This window comes from Linepithema humile, chromosome 6 (assembly GCF_040581485.1).
Source record: "Linepithema humile isolate Giens D197 chromosome 6, Lhum_UNIL_v1.0, whole genome shotgun sequence".
Lineage (NCBI taxonomy): Eukaryota > Metazoa > Arthropoda > Insecta > Hymenoptera > Formicidae > Linepithema > Linepithema humile.
This window is the reverse complement of record NC_090133.1, coordinates 25,628,027-25,651,881: the sequence shown is the minus strand read 5'-3', so window position 1 is coordinate 25,651,881 and position 23,855 is coordinate 25,628,027. Positions and strand designations below refer to the sequence as shown.

Sequence of the window (23,855 nt, the reverse complement as noted above, 5' to 3'; positions counted from 1 at the left end):
CGAACATTATTGCGCCACTCGTGACTTGCACAATTTTATTTAGTCCAATACAAAGTTCATAGCATAATCTTGCAAGAGTACTCAAAACTGCATGGATAAATGATGAGATAAATAATTCATCCTGACTCTTTGGAAGACTTCGTCTAAAGACTTTAGATATAGACGAGTCAGAGAATGCAATAATAATAATAATACAATGATGGCAAAAGACAAATAATAATAAAGTAAGGATATAATAGAAATTTCAGTAAAAGGAAAATGCGTAACATAAATTTTAATAAAGTTTATGAAAATCTTATAAATATCTTTATAGAATATTTGATTTTTTATTTTTTTCTCAAATTGTATATTATAGTTATATATCTTTAAAAAAAAAAAATCTTAAAAATGTGTTTTTATAACTATGTACGTATTATATGCTTGGAAAATTCAGGTCGAATAATTTAGATCTCTAGATCGCACATATTAAATAGTTTAGCATCTTTCGAGCTGAAGTGTTTGAATAGTTTTGCTATTCAGCTAAAACTGTTCGTAATTTCAAGTGCGGAAATTCAACATTTTACAAATCAAATATATTAAAATGTTTGGTACAAAAACGTATGTATATATAGTATTTAAAATATGTATTAAATATATATTATATATATACAGCATCTTCAAATCAATATTTCCTTAAGCCTTGTAAATCGCACCTCCGCAAGAAAAATGACACGAGTCGGAATTTTTCAAATTTTGTATTATGTGCGGATTGTGTTCTAAATACATCGGTCTTCAATAAAAAAAATGATACAAGTTGAATTCCAATACTTCCCACGTGAGTCCGCTATGTTTAATACTACTGTAAATAATTAATTTTAAAATTGTTATTTAATCAAGCATAAACATGTGAAATTATTTTCCGTAAAATCAAGCTTGCTTCAGACGATTTATAATTTGCAACAGAATTTGAGATAAAAATCTATTCATAATATTATTAATAGAAAACGTTATTGTTAACGCAATTCTTTTTTTCTCTTGAATAATTTTAAGAATTCGATGAATTTTTGACTTGCGTCACTTTTCTTGCGATATGCATTAATGCCAAGTGTGAATTTATGCACAATTTCCATTGAAACTGCATTTCTAATTACCTTAGGTGAATTAAGTGTTTCGGTTTATTTAGCAACTCGCACAGTATGTGTCATAATGTCATTTCTAATATTAATACAACCAAGTGCACACGCTTAATGCATTCAATAAAATATGAAATTAGAATCTGACGTATTTCAGACAAGCTCGTATAAACGCTTACACAATTTTTAAAAACATGACAGGTGACAGCAAAAACAAAACTTATTTATAACACATTTAATTTAATTTTGTAATGTTTACTTGTATTTAAAAAAATATCTTGTTAAAAAATAACACGTAGGTGATAAGTGATAATATATATAACTATATCAATCTTATTTTGGAATAGTTGTATTATTTTTAATTATTATACTTTCTTATTTTATCTCATGTTTTTTATTACTGTACAATACGTAATTGAAGTTTATATTTCATTAAAGTTTTCAAACATTGAATTCATCCTTCATGGTTATGTGTAACTTAGTTTACGTCTTGCTGTCGATATGAAATCAGATAACTAGATACTTTATTGTTTGCCGGTACTTCATTTCTTCGCGCGTATAAACCAAGGAATTCTATTTTAAAAATATTTCTCAGTAGAAGATTGTTCAGCAAAATTAGATTGTTCAATAAAAAAAAAGCATATTATTCGAAATAGCGAGAACTGCATTACCTTTATTATCAATCAAATTTATTACAAATTTTATTTTTGCTTGAAAATTTGCTGATTTAAATTGATATTTAAATTCTTTTAGTCTTCTCATCGAGTACGGCTTATTGATCGTCAGTTGAGACTTAGACATGATACTGTGTGCATTTCGAGGTTATATTAATAAAGAGCTTAAAATATATATATATCTAATCTATGAAGTATTTAGTTTCATAAATGCTATCGTCGCAAGATCTCACGGGATTTGTTCGCAAATTTACATTTGCCATCGGGTTACCGCAAATTCGACTTCACGCTCAATTTGCTACAAGTAGGACGATCATTGAAACTGAAGAGCCCTTGAATAGAATGTATAGAATGCAATTCTCTAAGGGAGAATTCTGCAAGCTCCGAACTGCGTCTCGAATTGCAAATTATTTCATTCTCTTCTCAAAAAAGTCTGTTTCCTTTTTTACTTGAGATTTATGTGCTGAAAATAAGTTGCAACTGATCTATAAAAAATCATGTCGAAATTGAAACGTTGTAGTATCCCGTGTAGCATTCGGCGTAATTTTTTATCTTCTTATTTACGAGTTATAATTCAACAAAGCACATTCGATCGATAAGTGCGTTTAGTGCTTCATATGTATGTACGCTAATCAAAATGTATTGTACTCATGATACCTATAACGTTAAGCCTTGAAACATATGTATTACATGTGTTAAGATTTATTTATTAGCCTATTAACTCGTCTTAATGGGCTATTAAATTTATGGCCGCTTTTACCAACATTACTTAACTTCAATGTTTTAATGGTTTTTATACTTTTCTTAACTAGAACTTAAAAAAAAGGTAAAGGTAAACTTAAATTTCTTTAAATTATTTGAAGGGTAAGCTGAAGTTAATCGAAATCCGTAAAGCCAATTATGAATCTTATGGATTAAAATGAATGGCATAATAAATAAATTTTTATGTCATGTTATTGTTATGAATGATGCAATGTTTATTGATGAAATCGATAATTACTTCTTTTAAAACATTTATAAATCATAATTGGCGTATATGTTACGAATATTATTTATAATCCCTTTTTAAAATAAACACTCTTTCTAGCTACTATCATTATGTTATGTTATATTTCGTTATGTTAAAATTATACTTTGATAATATGAAATATGTGAAATTTTTAACTCCGTATTAAACATATTAGAATATTGATTTTTAAAGATGTATGTGAAATGTTATATTCTATTTTTTTAGTTGTAATATTACATTCGGAAAAATGTTGACTCATATTCTGTTTCTTGATGAAGTTTCGATCTAAAATTCTATCTAAAATTATCAAAATAAAAATTTTAAAAATAATAAATAAAAGTGTCTGAAAATATGGCAGCGAAAAATAGTATTGTGACCGCAGATATTGCGGCAGTACTTTAAAACCGGAAAATAGCAGTATTTTTAACCAGAAAGTGGATACATTTTGAAATGTTATATTTTCATCATGTTGATACACGAGAAACATGTGCTTCCGAGGTTTTGACAGATCTTTCACTGATATCACGAATACCTATGTATATGTTTAATCTCTCTAAAGCTTTATTTTATGTACTCGAATAAATGTATACGTAAAACGACTTTGGAAAAAGAATTGTGAAACTATGCAAAGCCATGAAAAATGAAAGACAAAGTATAAACAGACCGTTAATAACATTATTTCGATATTATTCCAAGTATATGTACACCTGTCTGTATGTGCATCTCGTTAGTTAATTAATTTAAGTAGAATTTAACAAAATTACAAGAGCTTGTAAAAGACAGCCGTCTAAGAGAAAATAATTTAATTTTAAATATATAAATAACATATAATATATGCCTAGGCATATATATATATATATGTTATGCCTTCAAACATCTATTATAATCTAGTCTTATGTAAATTTATGTAGAACGAGTTTACTAAAAAAATTTGGAATACGTTGTTTTTTTACTCACACGTGGAAATGACGTAAAATATTTTTATTAACGGAAAACTCGACTACGTAACTTTGTCTGTAGAACGTGGACCAAAATAAATCGACGTAAAAACGCGTTAAAAAAACATTTAAGTTTTTTGCGCTAGCCTGCAGTAACGTTACAATCGTATACGTCCTCTGTGTCTAGTGAGCCAAATCATAGTCACGTCGTAATTGTTTAGTATGTACGTGCTTTCTCAAAGAGACTCGTTAATGAGCTGATTACAGAAGGTTCCTATCTTGACAAGATATGTTTGGCAAGTGACATTAGGGATCTGCAAAGGGCAGTAGAAGTTGAGTGTATGCAATAGTTTGCAGTTTGCTATTGCAAACATATATGCGTAGATAGAAATCAACGGAGAGATAGATTGAATAGTCATCAGATATCTGAGGAAAATAAAGCAAAAAGTAAACTGCACGCACAAATTACATCAAGCTGTTAAAGATGCACTGTAAAAAGAAAAAAAATTACGCACCCCGATAAAATTATTCTGAATTATGATCCTAATATTTGGTTTTGCTTTGAAAGTTACGTTTACAATGAATGGGAAGGCTTCTTTTGAAATGCATCGATTTTTTTCGATAGTGTACACGTTATAAGCATATAACAATATAATTAAAAGAAGAAATAATATGTTAGCATTTCGAAATACACGGTATCGTATTCCGCGATAATAATAAGAGCAATATGCATTAATTACAAGGCTTAAATACTAACAATGAATATAAAAACCAAATGTATGAAACATATTCTGTTTAATGTTTATGCATCAAAATGTACATGTTCAGAATTAAAAAACTCGATTTTATCGTAATATTGCGTTATTATTCCAATTAGATTGAAATACCTCTAACATTTGGTAATACACATCTATATTGTAATGACACGCTTAACAACACGAAATTCGCGAGTTGTGCTGGAAGGCTTAATTGACGTTTCTATATATACCTACGTCCAAAGCGGATAAGACGCTTAATTATGCTACTTACGGCCGCTCAACTATGTACTCGGAGTACTTTGAAAGGATTAAATCGCGTACTTTTAAACTTTATCATCCATCATTATACTTCCTAAGCAGTAAGAAATGGCAAAAATATATAAACATTTCTATGACTGGATAGAACTCCCTTGATGAAAGATAACTCAATTCTTGCGCAATACGGAACTGCATTACGCGTTTAAACTGTATTATGTCTTGTGGATATGTCACGTAGTGCTTTTGATACTGATAAAACACTTTAAATAAGCTTGATCTTATTTCTTCTTTCTCAGAAAAATTAAGTAAAATTAAAAAGAAGGATTGTTTTGCCGTTTCTCTCGCTTTCTTACAATTAGTATGTGTGCAACAAAAGCATGTATTAAAGTGAAATAATGTTATAATGCATCTAACGATCATCGAGTAAAATTAAAAGATGTAAGTAAAAACATATTGATCAAAAAAAGTAAATATTTTTTAAATGAGAGTAATTTAATTTTTAAAATTATTTACATTCATTCTGATTTAAGCCTGCAACTTAAGTTATTAACTTAACTTTTTATAGTTATATATTTCAGCCCCGTTGTTTACCATTTTCAAGTTCTTGCCATATTTTAAGGCAAGAAAGCTTAGTTGCAGCTGCTATATTCTTCTTGTTTTTTCCCCGTCATCTCTCATATTGCATTTATCTTTTATATTGTACATTTTTTACGAGTAGGGCGACTGACGAGTTACTATCAATATTTCTAAGATTTATTACATTTCGTATTCTGTTTTTAATATTAAATAGTTGTTTGTTATTACACATTTGTTACTGTTATTAGTTCATAAATATACACCGATGTAGCAATTTTAAACGTTATGAATGAATCAATTTTCACACTGTCTCCAATTAAAAAATATTTTACAGATTTGAATATTGTCTAAATAAAACTAAGAAAGAGTTTCTATCAATTTTTCGAAAAATAATGCCTCTTTACGAAATCGTTGATGCCAATTATCGTTAATCCAGCATTATACCGCATCATACCACAAGTTTCCACAACGTCGAAGTTTCCACACGGATAGCTTTGCAATCCGCTTACGCCCATTGCAAGCGATCGATTTTCATTCGCATTTCGAATTCAGATGTGTATATTTCAAAAGTTCATCATGCAACGTAGCTTTTCATAAAGATCGTTACTTTCTGACAAGTTAGCGGATATAATTATAGTACATTTTCCTCTTGATATTCCCATGAGTGACTCCTATCATGTTAAATTTATGATATATATAAATTTAATGAAAAACACATCAATGAATAAAAAATATTTTGAATAAAGATTAATATAATAAAACTTAATACTATTAATATTATTACGTTTTTATTGCAGCAATGTATATTATATTTTTCGTACAAATTTAAATTTGATGTTTTTTTATTCAATAAAATTGCAATATATCCAAAATACAATATTGATATTGATATCGTTATATCACACAATAAAATTAAAAAAAATAATCCAGATATTAAAAATTTTGTTTTTTTGTTTTCTTTTGTTTCATATAAATGCAAAATATATTAAAAAGTAATGTTCAGTTTTAAAAAAAGGAAATGAAGAAAATAAAGACTTTTTTTAAGAGAAAAAACATTTATAAATAATATTTTGATTTATTTCTTATAATAATTCTGTTTTACGTTTCTTGTGTTATATTTTTTAAAAATATTCGCTACTTATTTTATTCAATATGTTTCCAATTTGTTTCGAAGCTGAGAAAAATACTAGCTTTACAAATGAAACAATTTCGCATAACGCAAAAGTGTATCTCCTTTATCGTATAGAAGCTTCTGGGTTGACTGGTTCTGGCTTTATGAGATCAGTTTTGTGTAAAATTTGCAGACATAAGAATTTCAAAAGATGACAATTTGGATAACTTGTAGTATTTGTAGTATTTTGTAGCATTTTTCGTACAAATCTTCTAAATGATAAACGTCTTAAAGATTTCGATCAGTTTGATTGTCATTTTGATTATCCCAATTTAAAATAAATTTATTTTCTATTGTCATCAGTGTTGTATATTGCGCAAGATATACAAGATATTTCTACTTTAAGATCTATTTTTGTCGACATAACGGAATCGCGAAGATAAAAGTTCTTTTTTTCATTCTCGTATTTTTGTACTTCGTTTTATTTTCGAAATAGAAATTGTGCAAGATTGGCACTGAAATTGAAAGTAATCGCATATATGAAAGAGTGCTATCGGATTTGTGTATAAATGGTATCTATACGACGCATACGATCTGTACAGTTACAAACAATGCAATTAGTTGCAAATCAAAATGTATTGCGCATTAATCTTAGATTTCTGTTCTTACTTGTGACTACACTGAGCATATTGCACTGAAGCTAGTGGAGTAATTTACGTTTATGAAAGATGCATGTCACAAACAAAGTTATGCCTTCCGCAAGCTTCCATAATACATACATTTTATATAACGTTTTATGGACAGAGAATTATGGTAATCGTAAACAATGTTTTTTTATCAGTTTTGTGTATCGAGATATAAAAGTTCAATGTGTGATTGTTATAAAAATGATCGATTTTATTGCGTTTATTTTTATTATTAATTTTATAATCAAATATATATAATTTTAAATTGAGTTTCTCACTTTCTAATCAGAGTAAGTTTGAAGACTCTCTTTTACGGAAATGCACTGAGCACCGCGAGTGATGATGTAATTAACTTATACTGGCATAAATTTGATAGTAGGCGGCTGTTAAATCGGTCCCGAAAGACAAAGTTCCTCTGCGTAGCAGCAGAATAAATCTACTTCAGCGAGATATATATGTTTTCGTTACGTGCGATGGATGTATTCTGAGAGCATGTGTTAAATTTAGAATAACTGAAATCTTGTTTACACTTCTATCATAGGAGATATTTTTGCAAATTAAAAGTTAGTAAATATTGTTGTTTTTAAACTTGTTTTTAAAAAATGTATAAATATTATGTTTAATATCAAATATCACAGCGTGAATAAAATTTTATTTTCTCAAATTATCAAATTTTATTTTGTATTATCGCATAATTATTTTAGATATACTGCAGATAAATTGCATTTTATTGCAATCGAGAAAAAGCGCGTGAAAGATTATTCGAGTGATAAATGATACGGAAGTTATCATCACGTACAAAAAGCCTGTCAGTCAGTCAGTCAACCTGTCAGTTTATGCTTACTTATCTGCATTACAATCAGCAGATATCGTAAATCAAGTTTATATGTGGCAGAAATAAATTGTATTTTGAAAATGTGATTTGATTTTTGTAGATATGGCGGAAACTTCTTTTTGATAGGAGATGTCGATTAATTATTTATGGATAATAGGGGAGGGGTGTGGTGGCGTTCACCTAAGAAAAATTATTAATATTTTCTTCTTAAATTAATTTTTTATCAAATTTGTTGAAAAATTATATAATATAGGATTATAGCTTTCAATAAAATCATTAAAATAATTATTAAAAATATTAAATTTTTATTTATCGATGTAAAAAAATAAAATAATTTTGATCGGTGTAGCCTACTTGTGTCGGTTCAGGACGATCAGGCTGCGGGTTATGGTAATCACGATGGGGTCATGACGATTGAGTCTATCTTGATTATGCATTTCAGGTGCGGGTCATGATAATCAATTTTGTTACTTTATTGTGTGAAAAAATTTGTTTATTAAACTCTTTTTTAATATTTTAATAACATTTTAAATTATTATTAATATATTATTAGAACATTAGAACATTATTAGAACAGAATATTATTATTATTAATAATAATATTATTAATTATTTATTATTAATAATATTATTAATTTTTTATTATTTTTTCAAATAAACTTAACAATTAATGTAATAGGTAATAACGTAAGACCACCTACGTAAGTAGATAATGACAGTATGTGACATAACCTTCTCCGCACGCCCGAGCGCCGCGATCCGCACTCCGTGATTCTCATGACCCCGATTGCTTGCATAGTTGAAAAAGTACGAGAAAATAAAAAAACATGGATAATTATGTTTCATTTTTTGTTATATGAAAGCTTTAAACAACCAGATTACAAGTAACCATAAAGTACGGTATGCATGAGAATTTAAGTATGCTAAAAACCTTATTATAATATCATTATTTCTTATATGAATTATCACTGAAAATTTTCGTCAAATGTATCTTTTTTGTAATTATTCGTATATGCATAATAATGTAATATTTTAGATGAATTTTATATGAAGTAAAAGTTTAGATAAAAAGTAATATATATTATTCTTTAAAATTCTCATAATTAAGATGATTGGTCCGACCCGCTGAGCATTATGACCCCGCTCTCCCCTACTCTTACACAGCTTTCATAAAACACTTGTAAAAAATTTTATCATTAATCAGTGTAATTAAAACATACGGAAGATATTTTGTAATATTGTTATTTATCTTTATCACGTTCTCCCTCTTTAAATTCTCTTTTTATTCACTTTGTTTTAATACGACTAGTTTGTGGTAGTAGAATCACACAGGTCATCGCAAATTTTTTTATTTATTTACAAGCTATTTGTTTTTATTCTATTAGTCTATATATTTACAAGTTTATTTACTTTTATCTAAAACAAAGTTCTGTGTTTCAATAAACGATTCTAAAAAAAGATAAAGGAATATCGACTTTTTATATACTATGTTAAAAACTACATTAAAAACTATATTAATAAAGATATACAAAAAAAGTGTCAGATTTTATTAGTAAAAATGGTTTATCGCATCTAGTTTTTTCACTCAATGTGGTTAAATTAGAATTGGAAACTTTCTTGTGTTCCATATTGTAAATTTAGATTGATTACGTTTTTTGCGTACGTATATGCATAGATTTCAATGAAAAACATGGTAAAAGAAATAAACACAAAATATAATTATATTTAACAATTATTAATAATAATACTAAAATTCCTCTAAATTAACAATAAATATTAGGAGAAAAAGGCGAAAAAATGTTCTTGATGACAAGTAATTTCAACGAAAAACTCTTTTCTATATAGCAAGATTGGTAAATTGGCATTGTTTTTATTCCGAAACTGTATCTGTCCGATACAGAATCATGGAAGAGTCAGAGACCAAAATTATTCAACAAAATGTCTTCGTAATAGATGCAGAGTTTCTTAAAATTCTTAGAGTCCATGATTAAAACTGTAGACAGGGTGATTCAAAATAACCTGATGTCCTTGCAATGCCATATTCTTGAGCGAATTCTGAGACGATTTTTCCTTTTACAAAATTTTGTCCGAAGCTTAGTTTTCGAGTTATAATTGAAAATAAGTAGCAACTTACGAGTTCGGTACAACGGGCAGGCAGGGACGCGCAACGTATAATGAGACTGTCAAGTGTTTACTATCGTTTCATGACGCATTGCACCGTCTCTGCCTGTCCATTGTATCGGACTCGTAAGTAGCAAATTATTTTCAATTAGAACTCAAAAACTAAGCTTCAGACAAAATTTTGTAAAAGGAAAAATCATCTCAGAATTCGCTCAAGAATATGGCATTGCAAGGACATCAGGTTATTTTGAATCACCCTGTAGTTAAAAGTCGGATGGTTAAAATATTTTAATCATCCGACTTTTGTTAGTTTAACTTTATCTGCAGAAATATTTTAACCATCCAACTTACTTTAACTATATCTGTAGTTTTAATCATGGACTCTACGAATTTTAAAAAACTCTCCATGCATTACGAAGGCATTCTGTTGAATAATATTGGTCTTTAACTCTTCCATGGTTCTGTATCGGACATACAGTTTCGGAATAAAAACAATACCAATTTACCAATCTTACTATATGGAAAAGAGTTTTTCGTTGAAATTACTTGTCATCAAGAACATCTTGCGTATATCGTCTTATTTGTTTGTCAGGCGCTTCGACATTTGTGAAACCGTTTATTATAATTTTTATTTGTAACGACACTGATGAAGGCCTAGCATAGGCAGAAACATTTGTCTTTGTAATTTTATAATATAAAACATTCCACAAACAACTTGCAACTCTTTTCGCCTTTTTCTCCTAATATTGATTGATAATCATATTTTTTTATGAAAGTTTAATCCTTTATTAGTAAAAGTTTAATCCTTTATTAGTAAAATTTGCGTTCAATTTATATAAAAGTTTTGATGCGTCAGCATACAAACCAGATAGAAATTGTAATTCCAACGAAATATATTACGAATATATAATGTATAAACAACATATTCAAGCAATACATATAACGGAAAGAAGATTTATATTAAAATATAAAAAGAATGTATATTAAGGTTTGTTAATGATTTGCAATTTTATCTAATTAACTAGTTAAGAAATTTTCTTCATATATAATAATTAGCATATTATTGCCTCAACTCTATCTATTTATGATGCTGATACTTTTTAAGTCTAATATGAATGTACATTACTGAGTAACACGAAAGTTTTCCCTATCTTGTATCTCACTTTTCGTTACCGACCTACCTATCTTATATACGACTAAAGTAGTGTTATTTATGATACGAGCTTTTTAACCTTTTAAACTTACTTGATAAAGTTTTTAGCACATCAATATCGTTCGAAGCTATTGTACTACACTTAAAAATTAAGGTAAAACATTATACCGTTGTATCCTTTTTATTAACTGTTTGTAATGCATATACCCGCATTATGTTACTTATCAATATCTATGTACTATGATATTGCTTGTGGATGAGCGTAATAACGATTTTCTCTGAACCTCAAAGGACTATTTACATTCTGAGGGAGAACGATGCAACGTAATATTAGAAGTTTGCCGTTCCGCATGTGATATGTCGTCACGTGTACAAAAGTACAGCCATACATTGCGGTTCTTAATAAATATTATGACAACGTGATATTTAATATTATACACGTTAATTAAAAAGAAAATGGATATCAATGATCTTATAATTTTCATACACTTATAATTTGTTTTTTACTTTTTGTTGCAGCTCATCGGCGAATGCGCACCGTCACTAATTACTTCTTGGTGAATCTCTCCGTAGCGGATCTTATGATGTCATTGCTCAACTGCGCCTTCAACTTTATCTTCCTCCTCAACTCTAATTGGCCCTTCGGAGTAGTGTATTGCACCATCAACAACTTTGTAGCACACGTGACTGTCGCATCGAGCGTTTTTACTCTCGTTGTAATTTCATTTGACAGGTAAGTTTTCATTGGAAAATTCCTTCACACATCTTTTCTTGCATTGTGTTTCTTATACCTTCTACAATACGAAGCCAAAAGAGTAATATTGTCGCATTTCGGTTCGATCCTGGCCCACTCAGTCATCGAAGAATGTTAGACAATTTATTATGGTCTCTTTAAAGTACAGAAACCATTTAGTTGTTATAGTTTTTTTATGAAGCCCATTCAATGACAAATCAATTTAAAATTTTATTTAAAATCGTATTTTTAATTTTAATAAAAAATAAAATATCCACTTTATATAATAAAGAAAATAAATAGTCTATTAAGATTAAGATTTTGTGATTAATCATTAAAGGTAAAAAGATTCAGTTTTATATTATATTTTCAACAAAACAATGTATTTTTAATAAAATTGAACAAAATGTTATATAAAATATTTTCTTATGTAAAAAACATAACATTATTGTAATCTCAACGAATAGATACAATCAATGTTTATATATAAAAAGCGTGTAACTTTATTTTGCGTGTATATATTTATTTTAGGTAAGATTGATTTATGTATTAATTTAGGTAAGATAAGATGGGTTTATTTTGGTGCTCCAGATACTTTTTCTAAAATTATAGACTTTACTTCGCCACGTTAAAATGGGTACAATTTAATTTCTTTTTCTTTATCGATTTTTTTTGTGCGTGATAAAACAATCGTTTGGCCGTGTCGATACACAAAACTTTACGCTTAATCCTAAAATACGTCGAGAAAATGAAGACATACGAACTCTTGCTACCATAAATTCTTTTTAATGGTGACATGCGATGGAAAAGCTACCATTGCGTTAAAACCGCCGCAAAGGAAATGCTCTCGCACCATTGCGATTTGACTTGGTGTCATTTGTATGCAATCGATATCGTGTGCAATCCCCGGCAGAGATAGTCAAATGTAGTGGATCGCACCATTTCACATGTTTATTTGGGAAGCGAATAAGGTGTGCCGTAAATGCACATTTCATGTGCGGTGAATCAGTGAATCGGTCTTCTTCTTTTTCTATCTCATGTTGTTCTATTTTTATTATTTCGTTTTACTATCTTTTCACACATTCTGTTCTTTACAAAAATAGCGATATACTTAATAAAAATATCGTTTTAAATTTAAAAATTGTTCCAAGTAGTACTAATAATCGTAATATAAAATAAAACTACTCTAAGTTACATCAAATATTTCTTTTTTCACATGCGATTTTTTTTTAAGTCGAATAAAATATAGAAACATGTTATTTGTCGAACGTGAGAAATTCGATGATACACATGCTTCTAGCCAAACATGATGTTATTTCACACGCGTTGCTTACATTCCATTTATTCAATATCTAAATTTTTCTTTTATATTTTATGATATTTTTCCCTTTTCTTTCACTGGTTTCTCTTGCATGTCCTTAATGTTTCTTCTGTTTATAATTAGCCAAGTTTTATCAACATTCTTATTATGTTTATGTATTATTACATGGCTTATACTGGTCTCTCTATATCTCACTTTTTACATCATTGTTCCTGAATGGGATTAAATTCTAATAGTTTTCGAAGGCGTCTTTACGCGTATGGTCGTTAATTTAAAAAAATTTTAAGTTCACACTAATTGTAAGTCAATTTATCGATCTACTTTTGAAGAACCTTATTCAGGCAATAATATTGAGACCCAAACTGCTCTTCGCATATTATATTTTCATTTATTATATAATGCATTAATGGTTTAAACAATGTGTGTATTTAATAACTACTGTATTCTATTATTTTTATATTTTTCTGATATTTTAATATCATATTTTATTAAAAATATATGACCATTTTAGTAACGGTAAATAATACAATAATTTAACAGATTTAAATTTTTACCATTAACTACAATTTTAAATGAATATTGAATTTTAACTTCTCTTAAATTCAATTTTTACATCTCAATTTATTATGCTATTTAATCATGAAATAATATTTTGACAAAAAATTAGCACAAGAGAACGAAAAAAAAACATTTTTACACATTTAATGCATAATTTAGTTTTACACGATAAGCTATATATAACTGGCTGTTGCAGATTCCCTGTTATTAAAAATACATAACATTTTATCTCAAATAAAAGAGAAAATACAAATTAAATTTTCTGTAAATAAAATTTTTCTGCATCTTTTGTTTCTTTCTACGTAAACATTAATCAAAACTTGATAATGCTGATTATCCATTGTATACAAATTACGTCATACGAACAAAAATTAATGTATTATCTTGCAATTAATTATGCGTATCAAATTTTATAATTAATATGTAGATATTAAATATAAACCATTTTTTATTGATATCAATATTGTAATACAATTTCCTCAAAATGTATACAATATTATATATTAGTATATTATGATACTATCATATGTTTTTCGTATATTACGTCATTAATATTGAAAAATCTGTTCTAGTATTCACATAATAAACATCGGATAAAAATAAGAAAAAGTTATTTGCGTTGAAAATCACACATATAATTATATCGCAAATCGTTGGTTGATTGAATAACCAATCATTCATTATATTACCCTTTATTTTGCAATTAATTGGAAAACACAACATTAATATGTATATGAAAAACATAAATTAAATATATCTTGTGTGCAGAAATCACGCGTTACAAACAGCTTTGTACGATCATTAATTCACAACTGTGGATACATATGTACAAATTCAACAAAGAAGACTTTTGGGATTTGTGTGTGTCATATGTGGAGCTAAAAAGATAGAAGTCACAAATGTACACTTCTAGGTAACAATATTAATGTGTGTGTAGATAACGATACCTAGCATTATTAATCAATGTCTGCGGTGTACCCATGCAATGGATAGCGTTTACGCTCAGCACGATTGAATTAATCAACAACTCAAGGTGAAGTTTTTATTAACAAAAATGCTAGTGGTAAAGCAGTGGTAAAGCAATATCCCTATACTGTAAAAACATAAAAATTTTACAAACGTGGAAAGATAATTAGTGCTGCTAAAATAGCGATTTTTTAAATGAAAAATGCCTTTTGTAAATTATGTTCTCAGTTTTTTATTACATATCCTTTATACTTTATTATAGTAATATAACATGTATAATTATTCAGCAAATTAAAATTAACATAATATCGGGATTTGGTTTTTCAATAGTATTTAATTTTTAATTTGATATTTATCTGCTGATATTTAAAGCTGTATAAAAACATTAAAAGTTGACGGAAAAATGTCACATTAAATTTAGCTTTGTTAATTAATTTTCGGTGAATTAAAAAGTATTTAGATGTGAATCCTTACCATATTATTATTGCATTGCATTGATATTTTAAATTTATATAATAATATACGCAAAAATTCAACATAAGAAGTCATACATAGCCGATTTCCCCATCTTTCTTTGTAAAGGACAGAGGTTACACACTCCTCACGATCGAGGATTCTGAAGAAGAGATAAGCTAAGAATTCATGTCCATTGGTTATTCCATATCTTTCGACTTTCGACGCAGTTAGTCTGAAGGCCATAGATTGCTATCCGATTTCTTTTCAGAATGGTTTTCACACATTTATATAATATATAAGAAAGAAAAGATATATCATTTTTCCTCTTTATTAATTTTGTTCTAATTTTTATTATATCTTGGTCAATTTATTGTCTGACTCACATAATTTATTTTAACTTTCAGTAATTTAGAAAATAGTTTAAGAAACATATTTCCCGTAAAAAGTATATTATTTCTTCTTGTGAACGTAGATATCTTGCGAATTAATTTAACTTTACTTCTCTTCGAAAGTTATGCACGAAACCTTTCATGTGCAAGTATGTTTTTACAATACAGTAAATCTAATTTTCTTTCTTTTTTTAGTTTGCAAAGAATAAAGTAAAGTAAATAAAAATTTGATAGAAACTGCGAATAAACTATAAAAAGCAATAAAGTGATTGAAATTACTATATTTTTTTATGTACAGAAAAATAGCATACCGGAAAACTATAAAATGTTTTAAAATTTTTAGTGTGATAAAAATCTTTGAATTATATAAAATTTTCTTAGCAAAAAATTTTTAAGCAATCTTTATGTTTTCAATGACCGATGTTAAAATTGCTGCAGTATCTTGTTAGATATACGTAAGTTACATAAAGTTTTTTGGATGACCGCGTATAATAGTTTATCAAGGAAAACGACTAAATTATATGTAACAAAAGTTGAACGTTATATTTGATTTATTCCAAGAAACTTTCTGGAACATCTCTATATCATGACCTTACGAACGTATTGGATATCTAACTTATATTTGGTACGATATTTTATCGCGATAACTACCAGCATTACTTCTATCTTCATTTATGCATGTAAAACGTTTAATGGCCTGAAAATATATGTGACATAGTTACAATCTTAGTTAGTATTTTTATGGAAATTATTTTATAGTGGAAATTTTATATTTATCCAATAAATATAATATATTTTGTAATATATTTTTACAAGCACATTCGATGTTTGTAACATATGCCACATAGAAATAATATTTGCGTCTACAACAATAATTTATTTTTTTATTGCGTACACTCGAATTCTATATGTTATAAAATTTTTTTAGACTGAAAAGTTCCTTTTATAACTCAATTGTCCATTAGAATGCAATTGCATGTAATGCAATTTAATGCATGTTAATGCTGGTAAAAAGAAAACAACTATCATAGTTTATAATAAAGCTTTTATCGTTGAAAAGAAAAATTGTTTACATGTTGCTAAATTTCACTGCTACTGTAACTGTCAACTAATTACGTATGATAAAACGTAACGGCGAGAGAATTCTAAAGTTCCACACTTAAATTATTTAACGGTAAATTAACTGTACGCTGGAAATTGAAGCAGAAGTTCTGCGAACTTTGGGGATAGAAATGTGTTTGGAGGTGAATATAACGAATGCTAATTGGTGTAGGAGGATCAGAATTAACTTTTGAGATTGTTATTATAAGGACAAACAGATCGTCGGAAAAAATTGCACTAATTTGAATATATTTATATAAAGCCGTTGTTTCCAACTTGCTTTTGAACTTATCCAATTTCTTATGCTTAATGTAAATTTTATGGCACAAAATAATGCTTCTCAGAATCTCGGTATTGCGACGTGAACTAGCCTCGGAATCACGCCAGATCCGAGGGAGCACGCCCAATGGAAATCGGTAACCGCGGTACTCCACGATCTTCGGGAGTTAGGTAACTTACGCGACGTCGGCAGTAAATGCACGACTCGGTAACTCGCGGTATCGGCAATAAATGCTCGATTCGGTAACTCGTGGTATCGGCAATAGATGCTCGACTCGGTAACTCGCGAAATCGGTATCCGGAAATGGACGCCAGGTGCGTATAATCGCACCACGGTAACGGTAACGTCAATAATTCTTTTAATTTGTCCGGCCGCTCCCCGTTCAGTATATGGCAGAGGGGCGTAGTTCTTTTGATTTCTATTGGAGATTCTGGAGAGGAGATGTCGTCAGAAAAACACCACGTTTAACAATAAAAGTTAACAACACTTATTATTACAGAATCGTGAATTAACAGAGCTGAACAAGCTTTAGAATCTCTTTAAGAGAGTCGGTATCGCACGCAAATCAAAACATCATATTCGCCAAACAGGCGTCACAGAAAACAATACTCAAAACGATAACCAAGAACGATACTTCCCAAGACGTTACTCTAGACGGTATCCAAGAACGACACTCGAGAAACGGTACTCGAAGATTACAGTCAAAACGATACTCAAAACGATACTCGGAAACGATACGCAAAATGATACTTAGAATCGGCAATCAAAGCGGCACTCCAGAAGATATTCCGGAAACGATACGCAAAACGGTAGTCGAAAACGTTACCTACGACGATATTCAAACACGAAAATCGGAACGCAAAACGACAATCAAAAGCGGCAATCGGAATGATAAGCCAAAACAATATTCAGAGAAACGTTACGGTAACCGATACGGCAATAGATTTGCCAGATACGTTCCAGTCTCCTTCCAAAACTGCGACCCCCGAGATTCCGCCAAGAAACGACGCTCCAGGACAGGCCCCGGTAACGGTAACACCGTAAGACACGGAGACAGAGGGAGTCCTGCCAGAGACGTCCAGTTTCTTTAAAGGCGTGAATCCGGAATCTCGCCCAGAGACGTTCCAAGGCCAAATCCGTACTAACGGTAATATATGGATTTCGGTAGCCGACAAAAAGGTAATCTCGATGGTAATTTCGATAGAGGTACTCAAGTTTCCGCGACGAGTTGATTGTTACGCCCCAAGGCCGAATTCAAACTCTCGCTGCAAAACGGCACTGCACTCCACGCAAATTCCGCGACTCGAATTCTCTATCAACTTTATCAAACGGTATTTTCTCAGGACAATGGTAACATACGGTAACAGGTAACTGATAACTCCGGTAAGACGAAGACAGTAACAATATCATCCGGCAAACGATAACTGATAACTTCGGTAAGACGGAGACGGTAACAATATAAGTCTTTTTCGGACTATGAGCGTTTGGACTGTCGACGGCTCAGCGCCTCGAAGAGGGCTACGGTAACACGGTAACCGGGGCCAGCTAACCTCCGACTCAGAAATTCACGGGAAGCGATATCGGCACTTTTTATTTCGATACTCAAGAATAATCGCGGTACTTTAGCGGTAACTGTCGGTAACGAATGTGTCGGAGGCGTCCGCTTTGGCCGGTATTACAAAATTATATCTACCCTGGGTGATGGCCTTACAAAGACGGTACGCTCGTCGGGACCCTCCTCTGGAGCTGCTCCTTCCCGGTTGCTGGCTCGTCGAACAGTGGTTTCTCTGAGGTTCCCCTGGCCCATGTCGAGTCTCCACGCATCGGTCAGCGCACTCTGTTTATAATTTTTCCTCGAGTCGCCTGTCGATCGTAAACAGCTCCGACCTCGTCAATTGTTTATTCTTCATTTGTTTATCCTTGCCTTCTTGCTCGCCAACGGCCGATACTTCAAAATAAGGGCCTCTGAATTTGCCGTCCTCCGGTTCAATCTGCCCGGCTGGCCAGGCCATGGCTACATCGACCGTCTGTTTGGACTCTCGGTGATGGCGGCAACGTCTTTCGGCATCCGGTTGCACTGCCGTGCTCCCTCTATCTGGACCTTTGTCGGGGCTTTTCCGTAACCTCGGTCCTGCAAAATTGGAGGATCGGTAACTGCTACTATGACAATGTTTAACGCGAGACTCGATACATGACCTTGGTTTCGTATGTTTTCCGGGCTTCCTCTTTACTGTCGAGGTCATCTTTCGAAATCCCACGGCGTTCGCTTCTTCTTGACGTTAGTTACACAAAACGATAAATTGGCCATACACCTTAACGCCAAAATCTTAAGTTTGTCGGTAGATTATAACAATTAAATAAAAGCGCAAGACCCGTCGAAACGGGAGAAATCGCTCTCTCCTCGACCGGGGGGACGCAACTCCAAATTCCGCCCCCTTTGGCCGGGCTAGTGCCCTTGTGACGGGCGCGACGGAAAGCGTCACGTCACAGTATATCTTGAGCCGACATTGAGGAAGAACGACGACTTAAATTGTCTGTGCTTTTGATATACAAACTAATATTTGATCGATAATTTATTTTATTTGCTTTAAAATTATTAGCTAACAATTAATGTAAAATATTTCCGCTAATTATCCGACAGAGTAAGTTTCAGATTAATTTTATTCTTTCAGATTAATTAACCTTTGCAGAATCTTTTATTACCTTTGCATTAATGAACAGATTAAAACAGATTTTTAATTAACTAGGATAATTGTGAATCTTGCACAAACGTAAAAATCTCCGTATATTATACTGAAATGACGTGAAAGAGAACATTATAGATCTAAAGCTATAACAATTGTCAAGACAACGATAGTCAAAGTAATCAGTTTTCTACAATATTTCGATAACGAGTTTTCAATCGATAATCGATCAATTAATAACTACTCGTTAATAGTAGCAGAAGTAATTAAACGATCAATCAATGCCAGTAGCTATCAAACAACAATCCGTTTTCCCAATAATGCTAAAATATCCAAGCTTTCCGATATATTCTGCGTATTGTTGCACTCTTTAAGCTATATTAGTCCGCGCACAAAATATCAATAATATTTCTGGAGATGTAAGTGATTTATAGACACAAAGATTGCCATTAAATTGTGATGAATTGTGACAAACGATAAATTTAGCGTATTTTATCATATTAGCGATAATAATACATAATAACAATTTAGCCATAATGTAAAATAATTATGTTTGCAATGTGCGTTAAATGCTTTTTGCGAAACATCTTGGGACAATCAGAAGATAAATACAAGTGCGTTATCTTATTAAATATTGTAGAGGATCAAACAAATGCAAGTGCATTGATTTGGTGTTACAATACCCGTTTCATGTTGATACAAGAGAAATCGAAATTCGAACGGCACTGAATAGCTATGCTTCTCATGTTGCGGTTTGTGTATGCGTGGGTCGGGCCGCCAATGTAGCGGAAATTAGATTTCAAATCCATTAAACATTCATTAGACGCTACTTTAGAGCTTTTATCTCTCCGTAACAAGTTACACCTGCGTATCTCATTACATTTATCCATTGACCCTTAAATAACCAAACAAGAAGTGTGACAAAGCTGACTATAATTTTTAATAAACGGAGTTAGTATAAATTTAATTACTGCAAAATTCTAAGATAATAAAAACGATCTGTTATTTTATATTCTTGTAATTTTATTTTTTAGTTAATAATATTTTTAGTTAATAATATTTAACTTTTCAGTATTCTCTTGTGGTGGAATAACATTTCTCTTCGTAATGTCAAATAATAATTACATTATATAATTAAAGATGAAAATTCTAGAAATTAACTTATCTGCGCGTAATTTATCGTTAAAACATTTTTAATCCGGAAACATGTATATAAAAACATTATTACATTAGCTTATTAATAATTGACATAAACATAAATCTGAAAAACTTTTTTTAAACAAAATAAAAATAGATTTTATGATGTTAACATGTAAAATGTTAGAAAATAAAACACATAATTCAACGCGATAAACGACATACGTTACACTAATATTAGTGCGAGTTTAACATAAGTGGAAGTTTGCAAATGACACGCGCGATTTGCATAATTTGTTGATTTATCTACTCAAATAAATATAATTCAGTACTTAGTTTGAGTTAATCATACAAATAAGATATTAAAATAATTCCTTCGTTAACATGTAGTTAAATCTCTGCGTAAAATAAGTTGTAATCTTGAAAAAAAGAAAATAATAATATTAGCAGATATAAAAATTGATTTATTTTTAAAAGAACTTTTATATTCAAATTTCGCGTACGCCCGGAGCATAAGTGTATTAGCATTGTGACTCATGACAAATGACTTAATGCATTTTCGCAGACAGCACGATGGTATAACCATTTGCACGCTTGTACCTGAGTAATTCTTACAGTCTACACAGAATGCATTTTCACGATGCAAAATGTCGTCGTGCTTTCGACGGCGGATCTGAAATACAGCTCACAATGGTAGTTCCCTATGCATTGCGTTCGAAAAATTCGCAGGGAAAACAATGCAGGTGTTTCGTCTATATCCCTTATTGTTCTAGTGTACAATACGTGACGGTGACGGCTGCATTTATCTGCATTTCTTCACAATGCGATCAAGAAAAAGTGAAAATTACGGTTTAAGTGCATTTTTATACGATTTTTATACAATTCGAAAATGTTTTTTTAGTAGTATTAATAAATTCGATTAGTGGATATCAGTTATAGCCTGTTGATTTGTAATATAAAATAACACAACTAAATTTCTATTAACAAAAATTGCATATAAAATTAATTAGTAAGATTTTATTTATTAAATGTCTGTATTATTTATTATATCTATCATTATATCTGTTTATTTACGATTTAAAACAATTTTGACTTTACATTTATTAAATTTATTAATGCTGATCTATCATGGTAGCAATAGAATGTTTTATAACAGAAAAGCAGGTGAAATGGTAAATCTCGTCATTTGATTTTTCACTGGAAATTTGATGAACGGTCAAATCTCCATGGTAGACGAATTGTTAACATTTCAAAGAACTTCTAATTGTTAGCATGCATGTAGGATGATTGGCAGGCTCGATGTGCAAACAACTCGACTGTACACTTAATGATGGACATGAAATATCACACTTTCCAACATATACACGCTACATGCATGCGATATTTGCCGACACTTGCAATTTTAGTTCTAAAATTAAAAGATCTTTATAAACTCATGTGATTTTGTTTTTTTTAGTCGTATTTGTATCGCCATAGCACCATCACTGATATTGTTTGAATCGTATTTGTACGAGGAATTCTATTGTAGACTTGTACGTCCTAGCTTTCGCGGATCTCGTAAGTACATAAAGTGTAAAAGTAATTGTCAAGTTTAGTTTCTCACTGGAAACTCGCAGTTTATTGCATGGTAAATGAACAGGATTCGTATTTCAAACGTAGGATGTTTATTGTCCCGTTGAAACTAAATCGGCGACGGTCGAGTGAAACTACCATAAAACACATAATTAAATTTACGAACTTCTCTCACGAACGATTCACTTTAGGTATTTCCCTCTCATTTTTGCAGTTGACTAATTGATGAAGCTTGTTATGTTCATGTGAAAATCCAACACTGCCATTAAAATAATTTTTGCACGACAAGGGATAAAATTTTAATTATATAAAACTGTATTAACCGATTATTCTTTTTCTTGTTGTTTGTTCAATTCAATATCAAAATATTAAAAGTCTCTCAATATCCGAACATTTTTATATATAAAAAGAAATCATTAGTAAAGATATAATTTTTTTATAAAAATAATATTGTTTTTATTTTATATATTTATATATATATGTACCAGTATACGGACACAACATAAAATATATACAAAAAATACCTTTTAATTAAAAAATTCAGAAATTTGTTTTTAAAACTGATAAAAAATGCTTTCTTCCAGAGCTGTAAAATATCATTTGCTCTTACAATTAGTAAAGTCGTTAAGAATCTAAACAGAGAATCTGTCTAACATGATGTAGTTTTATTATCTCATATCACAGCTCATTATATTAATTATTATATAATTAAATATTACATAACAATTCTTAATTGTTTTGCATGCAATCTAATTTACTAAAGTTTTTTATTTTAATATTATAACAATATTATTTTTGTAAATTTTATATTTATAAATAATAATGTTTTATTAATATATGATCGGATATTGTAACATATTCGGATATTGTGATTTACTTTATTTATTATTCAATGATTTATCTTATTTATTTTTCTCTAGCGTAAATAAAAGAAATAATTTTGTACTTTGTTAATTTCTCATATATTTAGAAAGTAATTAAATCTTAATTAAAATTTACTGAAGTTTTTTAATATTATAAAAAGAATTTTTTTAATTAGGCTCAGTTTTTCAATAAAACTTTAAAATGATGATACATGCTTATTAATTGAGCCTTAGCTTGTTCTAGGTGCTATTTATTGATATATCTTACATCTAATTGTCGTATGTCTTACATATAAAATGAGCAGTATGAAATGAGCAACACACAAAGCAACAAGTCCCAATAAAAATCAATCCAGCCAGTCAGAAAAATTAAGTAAATTAAGAACATTAAACCAACAAATAAAAATCAACGGTTACCATGTCTGACACACTGGAAGAAAAAAAGCAAAGGATGGACAATAAGTTCACAAAAACGGACAAAATAGAACCACACCAAAAACAAACAGTAAATTTTAACTAAGAGACGCAACAAAAATTAGATTCGCTGAAGAAGGCCCAAAAAAA

General features: G+C 30.0%; 1 protein-coding gene across 1 annotated transcript in view; it reads left to right on the top strand.

Annotated features, from left to right (window-relative positions):
• The window catches only part of LOC105677092 (Tachykinin-like receptor at 86C), a 49,984-nt gene that overhangs the window by 11,154 nt on the left and 14,975 nt on the right, over window positions 1-23,855 (top strand). Inside the window, exon 2 of the mRNA XM_012375468.2 lies at window positions 11,751-11,964. Coding sequence (XP_012230891.1) covers window positions 11,751-11,964 — 214 coding nt within the window. The remainder of the gene's footprint in view (window positions 1-11,750; window positions 11,965-23,855) is intronic.